Raw genomic sequence first — 21,671 nt, 5'->3', positions numbered from 1 at the left:
AAATCGACTTTAGATGTTTCATCCGAAGTCGATTCGCTCCTCCCTAACTACAACCCCCACCCTGGCTTATATCTATACATTGTTATCTGGGAAAATCTGCACTGAGAATTGTTTTGATACTTTTGGATGTACTACAACTCCCATTCTGTTTATCTTCTACAACTGGTCTGGTTACTGATTCCATGAACATGCACTGACCACAGCACCTACATCTCCTGCCTTGCACCCTCACCAAATCCACAACACCAAGGGCACCTTAACTACCATCAGGCAGAAGACCCAACATTAGGGTGTTCCCCTGTCGTCTGCTTCACTTCTCTAGGGCCACAGCATCAGTACTATCTGACCAGAAGAAAGCATAAAGGGGCTTAGTGAAGGTGGCAGTGAAAGTGTGCAGGTGTCTAACAGGGACACCCAGCTGGTAAATGGACAGCTGCCCAGCCTCGTAAGCCAGATACACCCCAAACTTCCGACAACATGAATTACAGGAAAAATAGACAACGTTACTCTCATGAACAGCTAAACACTGGTTAGAATTCCTCTGAAAAGTCCAGGAGGCCCCATAGACACCATTTTCACGAGGATAGGACACACCAAAAATCCAGGTCCCCAGATCACTGGTGTCCACCTCCCAGTAATGTTGGCCAGATGAAAAACTCAGAGTACTTAAAACCTCATTTTCAGGAAACCTCTCTGGGCAATCTGGAACTTCTTCGTCTTCATAAGTCAATGATGCCGTCTTCAAGTTTTCTGATGTACATAGATTATTAGCAGCCATATTAACATCCAGCGAGAGGTCCACAGGGTCCAGCAAAAACAGCCAGGGATTGACATGGGATGTCACATTAGATACTTGTTGATGTATGGACTTCTTGATCAGGTCCTCATCTAGGCCACTTGTATCTTCAACCTTCTGATCACAAAGATCTTCATCGTCCTCTTGACCCCAATTGTTTTGACATTTTGGGTCTTGCAAGACAGTTATGGGATCAGTCATCTTACACAACTCCTCGATTTCACCCATGTTATTGGACAGATGGTTCTTCTTTATCTCCAGCTGTTGGATCTGGTCCAAGATGAAGACTGATACCTGCTTTTCCTGTCCAGAGATCTCACTAAGGACCCTTCTCTCCACGTCCTCCATTTGTTTTCTAAGGTCTGTGAGCAGAGTGTTGACGTTACCTTTCATCTTAGCTGCCTTGGCCTTCTCTTTTTTCAGGCGTTCTTGTAGATTCTGGATTTTTGTCTCAGCCTCCTTCTTCTTAGAGGTCAGTGTCTCCAGAACCTTTGTAAGATTCTCTTTCTTCTCTTCAGAGGCTTCATTCAAAGACTGAACTTGGTGTCCATTGTGGTCTCCATCAACCTGACAGTAAACACAGATGCACATCTCATCTTTGAGGCAGTAATACTCCAGGATTCCATTGTGGGTGGAGCATTTTCGGTTCTCCAGGCAAGTGGTGGGCTCACTCAAGGCATGTTTTGGTGATTTGTTGTGGACTTTCAGGTGTTTTCCACACAGAGAAGCTTCACACAACACACAGGACTTCACAGCAGGTACCGGGCAGTGCAGACAGTAGGTACAGATGACCTCGGCCTTTCCTTTCTGTCCTGGTGGAGGCTGGAAATGCTTCACTATACTTCTCAGAGTAACGTTCTTGTACAATACTGGCCGCTTATTGAATATTTGCCTGCACTCAGGGCAGCTATAAGCTCCTGTCCCCCACTGTGAATCCAACACACGAACGATGCACCCCCAGCAGAAGTTGTGTCCACACCTCAGGGTGACGGGGTCTGTGTAGACGTTCAGGCAGATGGAGCAGTTCAGCTCGTCTCTCAGATCAGCAGACGCCATTGTGGACTCTGCAATGAAACAGAAACTTTTCTATAAAAACCACAACGTTCTTCCTGTGAGCTCAGGGTTTCGAGATGGGTGGAGACTCTTTAACCCTTTACAGATCAGGTAACGGTTACAGACTTAGGTGCTGGGCCTTGGCTCATTCGCTTCCAGGCCTCCACTGCTTGTCTTGGGTTTCATCATTAAAATTTTTATCTTAAAACCGCTGCAGCCAATTACTGGCCACAGTGGAGATCACATGACCATTTAACATAATGCAAGGGAATGCAATGGTCAGTTATTGGCTGTAACGGTGTCAAACTGTCCCCCATAAAAATGTCATCCACAGATCCCCCCCGCCCCTGCAGTATACAAATATAAAATGTCTTATTCAATTAATAGTTATTAAACATGCCCCCCAACTCCTAATAGTACCGTACACCCTAACCGCTTCAGTACGCAGGGGCATTTTCGGGGGAGAAAAAGTGCGTCTTATGGGGCGAAAAATACGGTAACCCCACTGCACTCCTTAAAAGGCCAATCACTTAAAGGGTTTCTCTTATTACAGACAATGGGGGCGTATCGCTAGGATGTGGCCCCATTGTCTTATAGGTGCGGGCCCACCGTTGGGACCCGCACCTATATCGAGAACTGACCCCTGAAGGTAAAGGAGGGTGCACTGCGCATGCGCAGCCGCCCCCCATTCATTTTCTATGGGGCCGCCGAAAATAGTTATGCAGCCAGGTGCCCCCCTATATGTTAGTTATGCCCCCTATATATACTAGTTAGAACCAGGTACCCCCCCATATACTATTTATGCAGCCATGTGCCCCCCCTATATACTAGTTATGCAGCCATGTGCCCCCCCCATATACTATTTATGCAGCCAGGTGCCCCCCCCATATACTATTTATGCAGCCATGTGCCCCCCTATATGTTAGTTATGCCCCCTATATATACTAGTTAGAGCCAGGTACCCCCCCCCCCCATATACTATCTATGAAGCCATGTGCCCCCCCTATATACTAGTTATGCAGCCATGTGCCCCCCCCCATATACTATTTATGCAGCCAGGTGCCCCGCCCCATATTCTATTTGTGCAGCCATGTGCCCCCCCTATATACTAGTTATGCAGCCATGTCCTCCCTATATACTAGTTATGCAGCCATGTGCCCCTTACATACTAGTTATGCACCCATGTGCCCCTCATCTACTAGTTATGTAGCCATGTCCCCCCTATATACTAGTTATGCAGCCAGGTGCCCCCCTATATGTTAGTTATGCCCCCTATATATACTAGTTAGAGCCAGGTACCCCCCCCATATACTATTTATGAAGCCATGTGCCCCCCCTATATACTATTTATGCAGCCAGGTGCACCGCCCCATATTCTATTTATGCAGCCATGTGCCCCCCCCTATATACTAGTTATGCAGCCATGTCCTCCCTATATACTAGTTATGCAGCCATGTCCCCCCTATATACTAGTTATGCAGCCATGTCCCCCCTATATACTAGTTATGCAGCCATGTGCCCCCTATATACTAGTTATGCAGCCATGTGCCCCCCTATATACTAGTTATGCAGCCATGTGCCCCTATATACTAGTTATGCAGCCATGTGCCCCCCTATATACTAGTTATGCAGCCATGCCCCCCTATATACTATTTATGCAGCCATGTCCCCCCTATATACTAGTTATGTAGCCATATCCCCTTTCCCTATATACTAGTTATGCAGCCATGCTCCCCTTATATACCAGTTATGCAGCCATGTCCCCCCTATATACTAGTTATATAGCCATGTCCCCCCTATATACTAGTTATGCAGCCATGTCCCCCCTATATACTAGTTATGCAGCCATGTGCCCCCTATTTACTAGTTATGCAGCCATGTCCCCCCTATATACTAGTTATGCAGCCATGTCCCCCCTATATACTAGTTATGTAGCCATGTCCCCCCCTAAATACTAGTTATGTAGCCATGTCCCCTTTCCCTATATACTAGTTATGCAGCCATGTCCCCCCTATATACTAGTTATGTAGCCATATCCCCTTTCCCTATATACTAGTTATGCAGCCATGCCCCCCCCTTATATACTAGTTATGCAGCCATGTCCCCCCTATATACTAGTTATATAGCCATATCCCCTTTCCCTATATACTAGTTATGCAGCCATGCTCCCCTTATATACCAGTTATGCAGCCATGTCCCCCCTATATACTAGTTATATAGCCATGTCCCCCCTATATACTAGTTATGCAGCCATGTCCCCCCTATATACTAGTTATGCAGCCATGTGCCCCCTATTTACTAGTTATGCAGCCATGTCCCCCCTATATACTAGTTATGCAGCCATGTCCCCCGTATATACTAGTTATGCAGCCATGTCCCCCCCTAAATACTAGTTATGTAGCCATGTCCCCTTTCCCTATATACTAGTTATGCAGCCATGTCCCCCCTATATACTAGTTATGTAGCCATATCCCCTTTCCCTATATACTAGTTATGCAGCCATGCCCCCCCCTTATATACTAGTTATGCAGCCATGTCCCCCCTATATACTAGTTATATAGCCATGTCCCCCCTATATACTAGTTATGTAGCCATGTCCTCTTTCCCTATATACTAATTATGTAGCCATGTCCCCCTATATACTAGTTATGCAGCCATGTGCCCCCCTATTTACTAGTTATGCAGCCATGTGCCCCTATATACTAGTTATGCAGCCACGTGCCCCTATATACTAGTTATGCAGCCATGTACCCCCCTATATACTAGTTATGTAGCCATGTCCCCCCTCCTATATACTAGTTATGCAGCCATCTCCCCCCTCCTATATACTAGTTATGCAGCCATGTCCCCCTTTCCCTATATACTAGTTATGTAGCAATGTCCCCGCTATATACTAGTTATGTAGCCATATCCCCTTTCCCTATATACTAGTTATGCAGCCAGGTGTCCCCCCCTCCCATATACTAGTTATGCAGCCATGCCCCCCCTATATACTAGTTATGCAGCCATGTCCCCCCTATATACTAGTTATGCAGCCATGTCCCCCCAATATACTAGTTATGTAGCCATGTCCCCCCAATATACTAGTTATGTAGCCATGTCCCCCCTATATACTAGTTATGTAGCCCTTTCCCCCTATATACTAGTTATGTAGCCATGTCCCCTTTCCCTATATACTAGTTATGTAGCCATGTCCCCCTATATACTAGTTATGTAGCCATGTCCCCTTTCCCTATATATTAATTATGTAGCCATGTCCCCCCTATATACTAGTTATGCAGCCATGTCCCCCCTATATACTAGTTATGCAGCCATGCCCCCCTATATACTAGTTATGCAGCAATGTGCCCCTATATACTATTTAAACAGCCATGTCCCCCCTATATACTAGTTATGCAGCCATGCCCCCCTATATACTAGTTATGCAGCCATGTGCCCCCCTATATACTAGTTATGCAGCCATGTGCCCCCTATATACTAGTTATGCAGAAATGTGCCCCTATATACTAGTTATGCAGCCATGTGCCCCTATATACTAGTTATGCAGCCATGTCCCCCTATATACTAGTTATGCAGCCATGTCCCCCCTATATACTAGTTATGCAGCCATGTGCCCCCTATATACTAGTTATGCAGCAATGTGCCCCTATATACTAGTTATGCAGCCATGTCCCCCCTATATACTAGTTATGCAGCCATGTCCCCCCTATATACTAGCTATGTAGCCATGTCCCCCCTATATTCTAGTTATGCAGCCATGTCCCCCCTATATACTAGTTATGCAGCCATGTCCCCCCTATATACTAGTTATGTAGCCATGTCCCCCCCTATATACTAATTATGTAGCCATGTCCCCCTATATACTAGTTATGTAGCCATGTCCCCCCTATATACTAGTTATGTAGCCATGTCCCCCCTATATACTAGTTATGAAGCCATCTCCCCCTATATACTAGTTATGCAGCCATGTCCCCCCTATATACTAGTTATGTAGCCATGTCCCCCCTATATACTAGTTATGTAGCCATGTCCCCCCTATATACTAGTTATGTAGCCATGTCCCCCCTATATACTAGTTATGCAGCCATGTCCCCCCTATATACTAGTTATGTAGCCATGCCCCCTATATACTAGTTATGCAGCCATGTCCCCCCTATATACTAGTTATGCAGCCATGTCCCCCCTATATACTAGTTATGTAGCCATGTTCCCCCCTATATACTAGTTATGTAGCCATGTCCCCCCCTATATACCAGTTATGCAGCCATGTCCCCCTTATATACTAGTTATGTAGCCATGTCTCCCCTATATACTAGTTATGTAGCCATGTCCTCCCCCCTATATACTAGTTATGTAGCCATGTCCCCCTTATATACTAGTTATGTAGCCATGTCCCCCTATATACTAGTTATGTAGCCATGTCCCCCCTATATACTAGTTATGTAGCCATGTCCCCCCTATATACTAGTTATGTAGCCATGCCCCCTATATACTAGTTATGCAGCCATGTCCCCCCCCCTATATACTAGTTATGCAGCCATGTCCCCCCCTATATACTAGTTATGTAGCCATGTGCCCCCTATATACTAGTTATGTAGCCAGGTGCCCCCCTATATACTAGTTATGTAGCCATGTCCCCCCTATATACTAGTTATGTAGCCATGTCCCCCTATATACTAGTTATGTAGCCAGGTGTCCTCTTATCATAACTATAAATCCTCCCTGGCTCCTCAGCCCCAGCAGCGCGGTGCACAGTTACATGGGGCTGCTGTGTAGGAGGACGAGCCGAACCCCTCTTGCTCCACAGACCAGCAGCCATGTCTGACACTACATCGCTGGTTGTGGTGACTGGTGGAGAGCAGACTGCTTCACCATTACTGTCAGCGGGGAGAAGGACAGAAGAACATGGGGGAATAGCAGCCGAGCGCTGGAGGGGAGGGGGGAGGGGGAGGCTGACAGGACCGCGGCCATGTACAATACCTACTGAACTGACGGGGGGAGGGGAGGCTGACAGGACCGCGGCCATGTACAATACCTACTACTGAGCTGATGGGGCCGAGGGGCGGGAGGCTGACAGGACCGCGGCCATGTACAATACCTACTACTTAGCTGACGGGGAGGAGGGGAGGGGGAGGCTGACAGGACCGCGGCCATGTACAATACCTACTGAACTGACGGGGGGAGGGGAGGCTGACAGGACCGCGGCCATGTACAATACCTACTACTGAGCTGACGGGGAGGAGGGGAGGCTGACAGGACCGCGGCCATGTACAATACCTACTACTGAGCTGACGGGGGGGAGGGGAGGCTGACAGGACCGCGGCCATGTACAATACCTACTACTGAGCTGACAGGGGGGAGGGGAGGCTGACAGGACCGCGGCCATGTACAATACCTACTACTGAGCTGACGGGGGGGGAGGGGAGGCTGACAGGACCGCGGCCATGTACAATACCTACTACTGAGCTGACGGGGGGGAGGGGAGGCTGACAGGACCGCGGCCATGTACAATACCTACTACTCAGCTGACGGGGGGAGGGGGAGGCTGACAGGACCGCGGCCATGTACAATACCTACTGAACTGACGGGGGGGGGGGGGGGGAGGGGAGGCTGACAGGACCGCGGCCATGTACAATACCTACTACTGAGCTGATGGGGCCGAGGGGCGGGAGGCTGACAGGACCGCGGCCATGTACAATACCTACTACTGAGCTGACGGGGGGAGGGGGAGGCTGACAGGACCGCGGCCATGTACAATACCTACTGAACTGACGGGGGGGGGGGGGGGAGGCTGACAGGACCGCGGCCATGTACAATACCTACTACTGAGCTGATGGGGCCGAGGGGCGGGAGGCTGACAGGACCGCGGCCATGTACAATACCTACTACTGAGCTGACGCGGAGGAGGGGGAGGCTGACAGGACCGCGGCCATGTACAATACCTACTACTGAGCTGACGGGGGGGAGGGGGAGGCTGACAGGACCGCGGCCATGTACAATACCTACTACTGAGCTGATGGGGCCGAGGGGCGGGAGGCTGACAGGACCGCGGCCATGTACAATACCTACTACTTAGCTGACGGGGAGGAGGGGAGGGGAGGCTGACAGGACCGCGGCCATGTACAATACCTACTGAACTGACGGGGGGAGGGGAGGCTGACAGGACCGCGGCCATGTACAATACCTACTACTGAGCTGACGGGGAGGAGGGGAGGCTGACAGGACCGCGGCCATGTACAATACCTACTACTGAGCTGACGGGGGGGAGGGGAGGCTGACAGGACCGCGGCCATGTACAATACCTACTACTGAGCTGACAGGGGGGAGGGGAGGCTGACAGGACCGCGGCCATGTACAATACCTACTACTGAGCTGACGGGGGGGAGGGTAGGCTGACAGGACCGCGGCCATGTACAATACCTACTACTGAGCTGACGGGGGGGAGGGGAGGCTGACAGGACCGCGGCCATGTACAATACCTACTACTGAGCTGACGGGGAGGAGGGGAGGCTGACAGGACCGCGGCCATGTACAATACCTACTACTGAGCTGATGGGGCCGAGGGGCGGGAGGCTGACAGGACCGCGGCCATGTACAATACCTACTACTGAGCTGACGGGGGGAGGGGAGGCTGACAGGACCGCGGCCATGTACAATACCTACTACTGAGCTGACGGGGGGAGGGGAGGCTGACAGGACCGCGGCCATGTACAATACCTACTGAGCTGACGGGGGGAGGGGAGGCTGACAGGACCGCGGCCATGTACAATACCTACTGAGCTGACGGGGAGGAGGGGAGGCTGACAGGACATGGTGCATTACCTACTAGGGGAGTCCAACTAATGGAGGCGGGAAACAGGATCCGACAGGAGCCCAAGACGCGGGAGTTCAAGACGCGGGAACCCAAGCCCCGCCCACCTAGTGTGAGGGGCGGGTCCTCGGCCTGCAGACGTCTGCAGCGTGTGTCTGCCGCCGGATGAAAGCCCTTTCTTCTTAAAGAGGCAGAACAGCAGAGGAGGGTCTACAAAGTCTTGTCGCCATTCTGGTCGCCATCTGGAGGCCTGCATTATAAGGCTAGGGCTACACGACGACTGTCGCATGACAATTTGTATAATGGCAGTCTATGGTGTCGCACTGCGATATGCTGCGGCTGCGACACGACAGTCGCAAAAAACTCATTCAATAAGGATTTTTCGGCGACTGTCGCAGTCGCAGCATGTCACAGTGCGACACCATAGACTGCCATTATAAAAACTGTTGCAATTGCATTGCTGTCCATTACTTAGGGACGGCAGATGGCTACGTCTGGCCATGGTGAGCAGGACATGGACTCAATGGTGGAGTCACCTCGTCTGATCTCCTCTGTGGTTGACCACTGTTCTGGTCCAGGTAGCCACCCACCACCTTCCATTATCCTTGGCCTGGGCTCTATAGGTGCACCTTGGTTTCTCCCATGGTACGGCACATACGTATCCACTATGTCTGTCGCCAATCTCGGCAGTGGGTGATATGTGGGGCTCACTGATGGGGTCACATAGACCAGGCGATGTTAAAACCGTACATTTATTTGGTTAGACAGTATTCACGTACAATAATAGTCCTTCACGTACATGACGCAAACAGTTCCCATCATCATCATCAGCTCCGGCACCAGATATGACCGGGGACTGTATATATTCATTATGTGGATACCGCGTCGTGTACTTGCACTTATTACATGGCCGACTTTAACATCTCATTTACATCTCCCTTATAGCAAAAAAAAAGTCTTGTAATGTCGCCTGGAAGCCATCAGCAAGTAGGTGCTAACTGCTGCTGACTGACTGCTTTCCCATCACATGGGCTCCGCTCCTCTGAACGGGCTCCACATCTGTACAAAGAGTAAGAGATCCGTCAGCAGCTGGAGCCGACTTGGTGACGGATTCTATTGGCTTAGAAACAGAAGCTTTGACTGCGTTTTATCATATGTTGAGAAGGTGGTTATGTTAGTCACAAGAATTCTGGGCTGATTTGAGCACCGTGTGGTGGTACTGCAGCATTATCAGAGTGTGGTATGGCAGTATTATATGAGCACTGTGTGGTGGTATTATTTGAGCACTGCACTGCAGCATTATCAGAATGTGGTCTGGCAGTATTATATGAGCACTGTGTGGTGGTATTATTTGAGCACTGCACTGCAGCATTATCAGAGTGTGGTATGGCAGTATTATATGAGCACTGTGTGGTGGTATTATTTGAGCACTGCACTGCAGCATTATCACAGTATGGTATAGCAGTATTATATGAGCGCTGTGTGTTGGTATTATTTGAACAGTGCATGGTGCTATTTTGTGAGCATTGTGTGGTGGTATTATTTGAGCACTATGTGGCAGTATTATTTGAGCACTGTGTGGTTGTGAGCCATGCATTGCGGCATTATCCCAATATGGTGTGACAGTATTATATGAGTGCTGTGTGGAGGTATTATATGAGCGCTGTGTGGAGGTATTATTTGAGCACTGCACTGCAGCATTATCAGAATGTGGTCTGGCAGTATTATATGAACACCGTGTGGTGGTATTATTTGAGCACTGCACTGCAGCATTATCACAGTATGGTATGGCAGTATTATATGAGCGCTGTGTGGTGGTATTATATGAGCATTGTGTAGTGATAATATTCGAGCACCGTGTGGTGGTAATATTTGAGCACTGTATGGTCGTGAGCACTGCATTGCGGCATTATCAGAGTACAGTGTGGCAGTATTATATGAGAGCTGTGTGGTGGTATTATTTGAACAGTGTATGGTGCTATTATATGAGCATTGTGTGGTGCTATTATATGAGCATTGTGTGGTGGTATTATTTGAGCACTATGTGGCGGTATTATTTGAGCACTGTATGGTCAAGAGCATTGCTTTGCAGCATTATTAGAGTATGGTGTGGCAGTATTATATGAACATTGTGTGGTGCTATTATTTAAGCATTGAAGAGCTGTATTATTTGGCAGTTGTATGGCAGCATTATCAGAACATAGTAAGGCAGTATGATTAGAGCATGCTATGGAACGAGTAGGCACTGTACGGTATATTATATGTGTAGTGTATGGCAGTGACGGCATTTCATAATATTGTCATTTACATTACTGTATACAGATGGTCTTTGGCCAACGTTAGGCACCGTATTTTATACATATACTACCATATGGGCTGAAGCCAACATGAGGTACCGCACAGGACATCATCGGCTCTGGTTAAATTATCAGATAGGTTATTACTGGAATGGCTTCCTTTACAAGTGGGGACAATCAGATAACAGACAACCATTAGAGGTGAAGCTTCAGTGACCTTCAAGAGACCTACAGGTAGGTCCTTCAGCTTTTGATTTTGACCCAAGCAGCGCAGTCTTCATTATTTATCCAGAATAAAGCATGGACTGGCTCAGTAAAGGTGGCAGTGAAGGTGTGCAGATGTCTAATGGGGTCATCCAGAAGGTAAAAGGACAGCTGCCCGGCCTCGTAATCCAGATACACCCCGAACCTCTGACAGCATAAGTTATAGGACAAACGGACAATGCTACTCTTATGAACGGCTAAACACTGGTTATAATTCCTCCGCAAAGTCCAGGAGGCCCCATGGGCACCATTTCGATAGGGGTAGGTCACACCCAATCTCCAGTTTCCCAGTTTACTGATGTCAACTTCCCAATAATGTCGCCTGGATGAAAAGCACTGGGTGCTTAAAACCTCATTTCTTCGACACCAATCTGGGCAAGGGGGCCGTTCTTCTTCTACATAAGTCAACGATGCAGTCTTCAAGTCTTCTGATATACGTAGATTATTAGCAGCTGTATATACATCCAACGAGAGGTTCACAGGGTCCAGCAAAAACAGCCAGGGGTTGATATGGGCTATCACATTAGATACTTGTTCATGTATGGTCTTTTTGATCAGGTCCTCATCTAGGTCAGCTGTACCTTCAACCTTCTGATCATTGTGGTCCTCTTGAACCCAATTGTTTTCACATTTCGGGTCTAGTAAGACAGTTATGGGATCAGTCATCTTACATCGCTCCTCAATTTTACCCATTTTATTGGACAGATGTTTCTTCTTTATGTCCAGCTGTTGGATCTGGTCCAAGATGAAGACTGATACCTGCTTTTCCTGCCCAGAGATCTCACCGAGGACCCTTCTCTCCACGTCCTCCAATTGTTTTCTAAGGTCTGTGAACAGAGTCTTGACTTTACCTTTTATCTTAGCTGCCTTGCCCTTTTCTTTTTTCAGGCGTTCTTGTAGATTCTGGATTTTTGTCTCAGCCTCCTTCTTCTTCGAGGTCAGTGTCTCCAGAACCTTTGTCAGTTTCTTCTTCTTCTCTTCAGAGGCTTCATCCAGAGACTGAACTTGGTGGCCATTGTGGTCTCCATCAACCCGACAGTACACACAGATGCACACCTGATCTTTGAGGCAGTAATACTCCAGGATCTTCTTGTGAGTAGAGCATTTTCTGTTCTCCAAGGAAGTGGTGGGCTCAATCAAGACGTGTTCCGGCAATTTGTTGTGGGCTTTCAGGTGTCTTCCACATAAAGAAGCTTCACACAACACACAAGACTTCACAGCAGGTACCGGGCAGTGTAGACAATAGGTGCAGATGACCCCGGCCTTTCCTTTTTGTCCAGGTGGAGGCTGGAAATGCTTCACTATACTTCTCAGAGTAACGTTCCTGCACAGTGATGGCCGCTGATTGAACACTTGCCTGCAGTCAGGGCAGTTATAAACTCTTGACCTCCTCTGTGAATCCAACACACGATCGATGCACCCCCGGCAGAAGTTGTGTCCGCACCTCAGGGTGACGGGGTCTGTGTAGATGTTCAGGCAGATGGAGCAGTTCAGCTCGTCTCTCAGCTCAGCAGACGCCATTGTGGACTGAGCAAGGAAACCGAAACTTGTCTATGAAAGTCAACGTGCTTCCTGTGAGCTCACAGCTTCCAGATTAGGCGGAGACTGTTTAACCCCTGTGAGACAGTGACAGAGAAAGTGGTCAGAGGTCACTATATACTATGTACTAAGTTCTAACAAGTAGGTATCTCATCCAGGGAAAGCTGGATGAGATGCTGCATATGAAGCCCTGGAAAGCTGAGTGGTTTGCTAAAGGAATGTTTAAGTCCTGCTTTGGGGTCTGGATTTTTATGGTCTGATAAGCAGGTTGGTAGTTGGGCCTCTCATTCTCTTCCAGTCCAGTCCAGAGGTTTTCTGCAGCCCTCAATCAGTTTAGATGTTGGAGCTCAGCTCATTACTGGCCTATAAAGGTGGGCATTGTGTGCACTTTAGGGGTAGGCCCTGGTTTGTGGGACGATAACCAGCTGGACATTTGCCGTTGGGTAACGTGTTGTTTTTGCTTCAGGTGGTTGGTAGTATACCACTTGTGTAGTCAGGGAAACTTGCTTAATTAGAACTCATATAAGCGGGGGTTAATTTTTGTGTTGTGCCTGAAGGTAAGGGCTATATGGTTAGGGTGGCTTCACATGTGGCGCAATCCATAGGTGGAAAAATCTGCATCGTAAAGTTCCTCACATGGTCCTTTGGAGTTTCACTCTGTCTTCTCTAAAAACCTGATGTCTTGTGGATTTTGTGAGGCCCAATGTCTGGCCACATAAACCTAAAAATATGCAGATTGTATTTTTTGGTCTGCAAAATGCCAATCTCCAAAATATGGGTGACGGCCGTCTTGCATCCATTTTTTTGTGGACCCATTCAATTCAATGAATCCATGGACCACATTTTGCAGCCAAGCATGGGGGATGTTCTATCATTTGCAGAACGCACATACGGATGCAGAAAGGGTCCGTTTTGAGGTCCACAGATTGCTGATCCATAAAATCCGCATGCGGTCAGAGTGCATTTTTGCGTAGCCATTGTTTTCAATGGGTCCGTGGTCCACATTTTGTGGACGTATTCTATCTTTTTGCAGAACGGATGCGGAAAGATAGAACATGGAAAATCCACATGAACTGCACTTCTGTGCGCATTGACTTTTCTGGTACTTGAAAAAGCTGTGGATTTACCGCACACAAGTCAACAGAGTAAGGCCTCATGCACACGACCGTTTTTTTTTACGGTCCGCAAAAACGGGGTCCGTGATCCGTGACCGTTTTTTCGTCCGTGGGTCTTCCTTGATTTATTGGAGGATCCACGAACATGAAAAAAAAGTCATTTTGGTGTCCGCCAGGCCGTGCGGAGCCAAACGGATCCGTCCTGAATTACAATGCAAGTCAATGGGGACGGATCCGTTTGACGTTGACACAATATGGTGCAATTTCAAACGGATCCGTCCCCCATTGACTTTCAATGTAAAGTCAGGAGTCCCTTTTATACCATCGGATCAGAGTTTTCTCCAATACGATGGTATATTTTAACTTGAAGCGTCCCCATCACCATGGGAACGCCTCTATGTTAGAATATACTGTCGGGTATGAGTTAGATCGTGAAACTCAAATCCGACAGTATATTCTAACACAGAAGCGTTCCCATGGTGATGGGGACGCTTCAGGTTAGAATATACTAAAAGAACTGTGTACATGACTGCCCCCTGCTGCCTGGCAGGTGCTGCCAGGCAGCAGGGGGCAGACCCCCCCCCCCTGTTTTTAACTCATTGGTGGCCAGTGCGGCCGCCCCCCCTCCCCCCCTGTAGTTAACTCTTTGTTGTCCAGTGCGGCCGCCCCCCCTTCCCTCCCCTGTAGTAAACTCGTTGGTGGCCAGTGGGCCCCCCCTCCCTCCCCTGTAGTTAACTCTTTGTTGTCCAGTGCGGCCGGCCCCCCCTCCCTTCCCTGTAGTTAACTCGTTGGTGGCCAGTGGGCCCTCCCTCCCCCTCCTAATTAAAATCTCCCCCCCTATCATTGGCAGCGGAGAGTACCGATCGGAGTCCCCATGGGGCTCCGATCGGTATCCATGGTAACCAGGACGCTACTGAAGTCCCGGTTGCCATGGTTACTTAGCAATTTGTAGAAGCATTATACTTACCTGCGAGATGCGATGTCTGTGTCCGGCCGGGAGCTCCTCCTACTGGTAAGTGACAGGTCTGTGCGGCGCATTGCTTAATGACCTGTCACTTACCAGTAGGAGGAGCTCCCGGCCGGACACAGACATTGCAGCTCGCAGGTAAGTATGATGCTCCTACAAATTGCTAAATAACCATGGCAACCGGGACTGCAGTAGCGTCCTGGTTGACATGGTTACCGATTGGAGCCCCAGCGATTAAACTGGGATTCCGATCGGTACTCTCCGCTGCCACCAATGATAGGGGGGGGGATTTTAATTAGGAGGGGGGGAGGGCCCACTGGCCACCAACGAGTTAACTACAGGGGAGGGAGGGGGGGGGCCGGCCACACTGGACAACAAAGAGTTAACTACAGGGGAGGAAGGGGGCGCACTGGCCACCAACGAGTTAACTACAGGGGAGGGAGGGGGGGGGGCAGCCGCACTGGACAACAAAGAGTTAACTACAGGGGAGGAAGGGGGCGCACTGGCCACCAACGAGTTAACTACAGGGGAGGGAGGGGGGGGGCAGCCGCACTGGACAACAAAGAGTTAACTACAGGGGAGGGAGGGGGCGCACTGGCCACCAATGTGTTAACTACAGGGGGGGGGGCCTAGCACCTGCCAGGCAGCCGGGGGCAGTCATGTACACAGTTCTCAGTATATTCTAACCTGAAGCGTCCCCATCACCATGGGAACGCCTCTGTGTTAGAATATACTGTCGGATCTGAGTTTCAGCTCTGAAAAAGATTTTATGCAGACGGATCCGTCTGTATAAAAGTAACTTACGGCCACGGATCACGGACACTGATGCCAATCTCGTGTGCATCCGTGTTCTTTCACGGACCCATTGACTTGAATGGGTCCGTGAACCGTTGTCCGTCAAAAAAATAGGACAGGATACACGGATCACGGTCTCGGCTGCAAAACGGTGCAGTTTCCGATTTTTCCACGGACCCATTGAAAGTCAATGGGTCCGCGAAAAAAAACGGGAAACGGCACAACGGCCACGGATGCACAGAACGGTCGTGTGCATGAGGCCTAACTGGTATGTGTGAACAGGCCCTTACGCCGTCTGCACGCATTAATTGATTTTATGCAGATTTGCCCCAGACTTTGTGCAGCAGTGAAAATCCACACAAAGAATTGAGGTAGTGTGGATTTCGGAGTCCGCCCCTCAGGACCATGTGGACGGGATTGCGGTGTGTTCACACATGGCGGAAATAAAGGTATAAATTGACCTTGAAATCTAGAGTATGGAAATTTATGCTGCGGATTTTCACTGCAGATTCCGCCGCCACTTCCGCAGCGAAATAACATGGAACTCATGTTTTCTTGCACCCGTATTGTACTACGCTGCAGATATGGCGCCTAACAGGGGTGGCGGCATACGGTGCAGAATACCGCACAAAAGAATCATGTAAATCCAAGCTATTAATTGTGTTTTTGGTGCGGTTTTTGGTGTGGATCTTTCGCACATCTCACCCTTCCACTGAAAAGAGTGAAATCCGCGCAAGAAAAACGCGACAACAATTGACCTGCTGTGAATTTCAGAATCCGCAGATCGGGTCAAGCAAAGTGCAGGTAAGATTTTGTATCTCATTCACTTCTGTATCCACAGAAAATCCACATGAAAAAAACGCACATAATCCGCATCGTGCGCAGCCATGTTAAGTCCGCGTGTATTTTTTATTTTTTTACAAAGCCAGAAGTGAATTCAAAAGGAGTGAGAGCTGTAAAGGGAGGACGTCTTCTTCTCCTCCCCCTGAATCCTGGCTTTGTGTGAAGCTGCCCTTACAGAGAGGGCGGACCTTGCAGACCTTTAGCTATAGGGTGGTCACAGAAGGTTGTAGACTGGAACTTGTAGTCCTCCTCCATTGGCCATAGAGTAAGAACTGATCGTTCCTGCTAGAAACAAACCGAATGTTCTTGGTAATCTCCACTATTGTGAACTTCTCATCCAGCTTTTCCAGAATCAGATAGAACTAAGAAACGGCTGAAGGAATTGGAAATACCTTGATCTAAAGAGGACACTGTGGGGCCTGATGTCCTTCTGACCTCCTGACAATCACTGATCACAATGTGTTCCTGCTGAGATCCCAGCGATCAGTGGTGAAGAGACCAGGCAGTAAGTGTTCAATTTCCCTGCAGCGCCATCACAGGGGAAATCAGGAATTACAGCGCGCGTTCTGTATAATGCAGGACAGGAAAGTAAAGGTCCTCCAGGGTGGGAGACGCCCTTTATACCTTCTGACCATTCTGCCCAAAGATGGGAGTACTAATAGGGTATATATAAAAGACCTCCTTTAAGGAGCTCTTCTCTATATTTCCTAGTGTTTAGTAGAACCCCCCGAGAGAAGATGCGTGGAGGAGACATCATGGGGGGCTACTGCTCCACCAGTGCCTATTGGGCTCACGGAGATGGCCAGTGATCCGCAGTCAGTGAATGGGGCGTCAGCATCATGCTTCAGACTCCTCCTGCAGTTACTTTAGGAACCAGATTCTAGTGATCAGAGAACCCAGGGATCAGACATCATCCATCCTGTGGGTCATAAAGCTCTGCGGGCATCATCATGGGCCAGGTGCTGAGGACTATGGACGGACAGATCTCCTCGGGAGGCACCACCCTGCCATTCACTTCACTGACCACATAATGCTGGAGTTTGTTTTTTTGGGGGTCAAAGAGTATTTTTGACAAAAATACAAATTTATTGAAATATCCATTCACACAATGCACCAATAAGCAGAGAGGAGGAACTCCCAAGACCTAAGCAGAAGACCATCAATCATCTCAGCGTGGACGGATCACTTACTGGTATAGTCCGTCACGTGGGCTCAGGAGGAAGGTTCCAGATTCTCTGACATCTCAGGGAGATATTCCTTAAAGGGGTGATCCCGTGATCAATGTAAAAATGAGAATCAGACAATATATAGAACATGACAACCTTCTCAGGAAGTGTCCTTTCTGCTGCAGCTCTCTCCCTTTCACAGTCCGAGGGTGTGTCCTTTCTGCTGCAGCTCCCAGGGCATGTCCTTTCTGCTGCAGCTCTCCCACCATCACAGTTCAGGCAGCATGTCCTTACTGCTGCAGCTTTCCCCCTTTCATAGCTCAGGGGACATGTCCTTACTGCTGCAGCTCTCTCCCTTTCACAGTCCGAGGGTGTGTCCTTTCTGCTGCAGCTCTCCCACCATCACAGCTCAGGCAGCATGTCCTTACTGCTGCAGCTCTCCCCCTTTCATAGCTCAGGGCGTGTGTCCTTTCTGCTGCAGCTCTCTCCATATTACAACTCAAGGGGCATGTGTCACGGCTGAGGATGGGGAAAACCCTCAGCCGTGCGGTATCAGGAGATGTAAGGTCGCTACTTGGCCAGTAACACAGAATTAGGGAGCAGGTCACCTCCTATCGCATTCCTAATCTGACCCTGACTCCTAGCTGCATGAGCCGCCCTTGAAGGTAGGAGGGCTCATGCTCAGGAACCTTGGATCCCTTCTGACCCTCCGTCGATCCATGAACTAGGAGCTGGGTAGACCACCTGTTCCTCCTGGACACGGAGGAACAGGAGTCTAAAGTGGCCAAGCTACAAAGGGGAACAGAAACAGAGATATGGCAATGACAGGTAAGTGAGACTAGTACCACACTTACCTGCCACAGACACACAACCTGGAACCCACGTGCAAGTGCTGCTGTCCACAAACAACACAAAGGACACCGTACACACAGACATCACACGGGAACCCAGGAAACCATATTCTGCAATAAATAAAGACCAAACAAACATCTTCTAAACACCATACATAAACCTATGACCACAAGGGTGGCCCCCACTGGCAGATGGAATACACAGGAGGCTGCTCCAGCTAACCATGGCTGAAGTACCCCTCAGACAAGTGATATTCACTGAGGCTTTATAGCCCAAGTAGCCACGCCCACACAGACACACCCAGTGTTCACACACACAGAAGGGATTTAACCCTTCCAACACCAGGCAAGGGAAGACGGACTCTTAAAGGGGAATACACACATAAACAAACACACTTCACCTGTTGCCGCGGGCAACGGCGTGCGTGGCAATCATGCCCTGGGGATCAGCCATAGGGCTGAGACACTGCCACCACATGCACACAACACCACACGTTGCCACGGGCAACCAAGTGAAGGAAAGTGTCACAAAACAAACCACTGGCCGTGACACTATGTCCTTTCTGCTGCATATCTTTACCTGCAGCTGTCAAAGCTTTTGCACTACATTTTGCTGGTGGCAGCTGATGGTTGGAACTAAGCATGTGCGACCATCTCAACAATGTTATTGCGGTGGACTTAGAACTAAGAGAAAAAACCAACAACAGGTGGCGCTACACAGTTAATTTCTAGTGGATAACTCAGGGCCTATTGTAACGGTCGCGTACACACACACACAGGGGGAAGGGAAGTGACCACTGCGCTCCACCCTTACCCCTGGCCCTGCCTACTTGCCTCACGAGTCCTAATGACAGGGGACAACTGGACGGCAATCCCTAACTTGGAATAAGTGCAGGGATGACAGACAGACAAACAACAGGACGTTAACGGACCGAGTCAATACCAGGAAAGCTACAAAGTACAAATGGAGCAAGCAGAGAATTGTCAGGAGAAGCCGGGGTCGTAAATACCAGGAGAGACGTGAAGTACCAAAGGAGTCAGCAGAGGATCGTCAGGAGAAGCCGGGGTCAGAATACCAGGAGAGCAGCAAAGTACACAAGGAGCAGGCAGAGGATCGTCAGGAATTCAGCAGGAGGTAAGTACGCCAGGAAAGACCAAATCACAGGTGGAACCTAAATTAACAGGCAACCTGTGGCCAGCAGGCTGCCTGTATTTATAGTGGGGAGTGAGGGTCACGTGACGTGGTCAGCGTCACATGACCGACAGACCAACCAGTCGAGCACCGAGTGATCAGCTCGGCGCTCAAGGCAGACCTAGGAGCAGGGAGCCTCCCAGCTAGTAAAGCCGCCCTGGGAACGAGGTCAAACACAGATCCTCGCTCCCGAAGCTAAGCAGCAGGTCTGCAGGTAATGGGGGACCGAGTGCACCTTCGGAACCCCATTACAGCTGTACTAAATGTTTAATTACTTGCAATTACAAACCGGATTCCAAAAAAGTTGGGACACTAAACAAATTGTGAATAAAAACTGAATGCAATGATGTGGAGATGGCAAATGTCAATATTTTATTTGTAATAGAACGTAGATGACAGATCAAACGTTTATTCCGAGTAAATGTATCATTTTAAAGGAAAAATACGTTGATTCCAATTTTCACGGTGTCAACAAATCCCAAAAAAGTTCGGACAAGTAGCAATAAGAGGCTGGAAAAAGTAAATTTGAGCATAACGAAGAGCTGGAAGACCAATTAACACTAATTAGGTCAATTGGCAACATGATTGGGTATAAAAATAGCTTCTCAGAGTGGCAGTGTCTCTCAGAAGCCAAGATGGGTAGAGGATCACCAATTCCCACAATGTTGCGCAGAAAGATAGTGGAGCAATATCAGAAAGGTGTTACCCAGCGAAAAATTGCAAAGACTTTGCATCTATCATCATCAACTGTGCATAACATCATCCGAAGATTCAGAGAATCTGGAACAATCTCTGTGCGTAAGGGTCAAGGCGGTAAAACCATACTGAATGCCCGTGATCTCCGGGCCCTTAAACGACACTGCACCACAAACAGGAATGCTACTGTAAAGGAAATCACAGAATGGGCTCAGGAATACTTCCAGAAACCATTGTCCGTGAACACAATCCACCGTGCCATCCGCCGTTGCCAGCTGAAACTCTACAGTGCAAAGAAGAAGCCATTTCTAAGCAAGATCCACAAGCTCAGGCGTTTTCACTGGGCCAGGGATCATTTAAAATGGAGTGTGGCAAAATGGAAGACTGTTCTGTGGTCAGACGAGTCACGATTCGAAGTTCTTTTTGGAAATCTGGGAAGCCATGTCATCCGGACCAAAGAGGACAAGGACAACCCAAGTTGTTATCAACGCTCAGTTCAGAAGCCTGCATCTCTGATGGGATGGGGTGGCATGAGTGCGTGTGGCATGGGCAGCTTGCATGTCTGGAAAGGCACCATCAATGCAGAAGAATAGATTCAGGTTCTAGAACAACATCTGCTCCCATCCAGACGTCATCTCTTTCAGGGAAGACCCTGCATTTTCCAACAAGATAATGCCAGACCACATTCTGCATCAATCACAACATCATGGCTGTGTAGGAGAAGGATCCGGGTACTGAAATGGCCAGTCTGCAGTCCAGATCTTTCACCTATAGAGAACATTTGGCGCATCATAAAGAGGAAGGTGCAACAAAGAAGGCCCAAGACGATTGGACAGTTAGAGGCCTGTATTAGACAAGAATGGGAGAGCATTCCTATTTCTAAACTTGAGAAACTGGTCTCCTCGGTCCCCAGACGTCTGTTGAGTGTTGTAAGAAGAAGGGGAGATGCCACACAGAGGTGAAAATGGCCTTGTCTCAACTTTTTTGGGATTTGTTGACACCATGAAATTCTGATTCAACATATTTTTCCCTTAAAATGGTACATTTTCTCAGTTTAAACCTTTGTTCCGTGATTTATGTTCTATCCTGAATAAAATATTAGAAGTTGGCACCTCCACATCATTGCATTCAGTTTTTATTCACGATTTGTATAGTGTCCCAACTTTTTTGGAATCCGGTTTGTACAAAGGTTTTCTGGTCCAGGTGCTGGTTTGAAAACTTTAGATTATTTTTCATGGGAGAACCCCTTTAACGTCAGTGGGAGCCGGTCGCTGGCACCTCCGCTG

General features: G+C 48.7%; 2 protein-coding genes across 2 annotated transcripts; both read right to left on the bottom strand.

Annotated features, from left to right (window-relative positions):
- Positions 1-310: 310 nt before the first annotated feature.
- Positions 311-1,852, bottom strand: LOC121005822 (E3 ubiquitin-protein ligase TRIM7-like). The gene has a single exon (XM_040438584.1). It carries the CDS (start codon positions 1,850-1,852, stop codon positions 311-313), a length of 1,542 nt encoding a protein of 513 aa, XP_040294518.1.
- Positions 686-12,742, bottom strand: LOC121005821 (E3 ubiquitin-protein ligase TRIM39-like). The gene is made up of 2 exons (XM_040438583.1): positions 11,048-12,742; positions 686-1,860 (listed from the first exon to the last, which is right to left on the bottom strand). The coding sequence occupies exon 1, from the start codon at positions 12,740-12,742 to the stop codon at positions 11,201-11,203; it is 1,542 nt and encodes a 513-aa protein (XP_040294517.1). The 3' UTR covers positions 686-1,860; positions 11,048-11,200.
- Between the last annotated feature and the right edge of the window lie 8,929 nt (positions 12,743-21,671).

This window comes from Bufo bufo, chromosome 6 (assembly GCF_905171765.1).
Source record: "Bufo bufo chromosome 6, aBufBuf1.1, whole genome shotgun sequence".
Classification (NCBI taxonomy): Eukaryota; Metazoa; Chordata; class Amphibia; order Anura; family Bufonidae; genus Bufo; species Bufo bufo.
Note: the sequence above shows the minus strand (reverse complement) of the source record. Positions and strands in the feature narration are given on the sequence as shown.